Source organism: Pteropus alecto, unplaced genomic scaffold, assembly GCF_000325575.1.
Source record: "Pteropus alecto unplaced genomic scaffold, ASM32557v1 scaffold81, whole genome shotgun sequence".
In the NCBI taxonomy this organism is placed as follows: domain Eukaryota; kingdom Metazoa; phylum Chordata; class Mammalia; order Chiroptera; family Pteropodidae; genus Pteropus; species Pteropus alecto.
The window spans coordinates 20,308,505-20,310,567 of NW_006433378.1; the positions used below are offsets into that span (position 1 = coordinate 20,308,505).

General features: G+C 40.5%; 1 protein-coding gene across 1 annotated transcript; it reads right to left on the bottom strand.

Annotated features, from left to right (window-relative positions):
• Positions 1-906: 906 nt before the first annotated feature.
• LOC102883715 (keratin-associated protein 7-1) lies at positions 907-1,170 on the bottom strand. The gene has a single exon (XM_006908264.1). The coding sequence runs from the start codon at positions 1,168-1,170 to the stop codon at positions 907-909; it is 264 nt and encodes an 87-aa protein (XP_006908326.1).
• Positions 1,171-2,063: the final 893 nt, after the last annotated feature.

Below are 2,063 nucleotides of genomic sequence, written 5' to 3' on the forward strand. Positions count from 1 at the left end.
GAAAAATAAAACACATCTATCAAAAAGGGAAAGAAAACTGTGTGATTCTAGCTGTTGGCTTTCCTTTATTGACCAAATCTTAGAAACCCCTAAAAACAGATTTATAACTAAGTCCATTTAGTTGAAATTCTTCCAACAATCTGTGGAGTTCAAATCTCTCTAGATCTGAGTTTTGTGAACAATATGAAATGGGAAAAGAACCCAAGTGGAATTGTGTCATTAATGAAAGTAGGAAAGAAATGTTTTTGGCATTCAACAGCTAAGAAATGTTCCTGTTTATAATCAGTATAGAGAAGCACTAATAATTGCAATGTATTCGAATGAAATTTAGAAGGTTTTAAAATTTTTTTAAATTGAAAATTCAACATAAAAGGACAAAATGTTAGGCATCACCTTATCCTCATGTACAGTCTGAAGTCAGATCTGGTTAAAGTCTATTACAGGTTGAAACTGGTTGATAAATTTGAAAGCACAAAAGCATAGTAAAAGAAACAACAAGAACGAAAATATTCATGCTGAATAAATATGTTTATTAAGAGACTGACAGCAGAACCCCTTCCAACCCACACCCAATTTGTCACACATTGATGTTGGTATAGAATTTAATAATACATGAGCAGAACCACCGTAAGAGGCAAACTACTTCGCTGCTAAAATTCAGGGATGTCGGAGAAATACGTCTCGCTTTCTTCGACTGTAAATAAGTATCAGTCCAGCATCTGACGCCTGGGTGACTTGTTCGTCAGCATCATTAAGGACCAGGATCTCAGTAAGAAGTCAGCAAGAAGACGGAAGATGTATCTCCCAAGCACATCCGTAAGCAGGAAGACGGTCGTTGTTCTTCAGGTGGCTCTGTGCACAGAGGATTGATTGAGAGTCCTATAGTCTCCTGGCGCCGTTGCTTCTTCAGTAGGTGCTGTAGCCAAAGCCAGAGCCAGAGCCCCACGGCCTGCAGCAGCTGCCGCCGTAGCCGCAGCACAGGTTGCTGGCATTGCTACCCCCGAAGCTGTAGCCCAGGGAGCCGTAGCCATTGCATCCATAACCATAGTTCAGGGGAGAGCCCAGGGGCACGACGCAGTTCAGGGGGGTGGCTCGGAAGGTCCTGTGGAAGTTGGTTCCGTAGCAAGGATAGCCTGGGAAGTAGCTTCCGCAGCAGAAGAAACGAGTCATGGTGGCAGGAGTGGAGAAGGGTTTGGACAGATCGCGAAGAGCAAGTGACCCAAGTGGGAATGAAGGCCTCCTCCTGCACAGGGCTTTTTATACCTCAAGCTGGTGGGCATGACACACTTGCCTAGACATAGTCCCATTAATTTGCATAAATAGCTATATTATTTGCTAATAAAATGCACATAAAGGAACCCACAGACTCTTTGCCCACATTTTTGCTGGCTTTTCTGTGAGCAAAGGAATGTGCCATATCATCAAAGCCAGTGGCCATCCCTGACACACAATTGAATTCTTTCATCAGGGTTCCCATAGTTTAACTACTATTCTGAATGCATCATATGAGGCTCTAAATCCTCTGATTATAAACTCCCCGCAACTGACATAGCTAGACTAAAAAACTTTGGCAACAATGTAAACACTTCCTCAGCTTCTTGAAATCCTCTTCATATGTCATTCAAAAGCACTGATATTCTCACTGCTTAATGAGTATAAAGTTTCTTGTGTAGTAAAAAAATCTCCACTACAAATGATTGGGAACTAGAGCTGGTGGTTGCAAAATGTGAATGTATTAAATACTGTTGAATCGTTCACTTTAAAATGGTTCCTTCTATGTTATGTAAATTTCACCTCAATGTTTTTTTTTTTAATTCTTAAAGCGTTGCTACACAAATTCGTCACATCTTTTTGCAGAAGCTGCAAGAACACCAAATTATAAGATGGCTGTGAATATCCAACTAGTAATTTTCATATATTTCATTTATGAGCTTTCTTCTTGTTAGCATGTATTTTCTTTTTCATGGAGAACATACAATCTTTGGGTGTTAACGATCTTGAACATTGCCAAGCTGTCTTGTTGTGGACTTGGCACACTGGGGCTGAATGGAATGATGCATTAT

What these genes read in the sequence shown, in the direction of transcription:
- LOC102883715 (XM_006908264.1), bottom strand. Translation starts at nt 1,170, where the DNA reads ATGACTCGTTTCTTCTGCTGCGGAAGCTACTTCCCAGGCTATCCTTGC.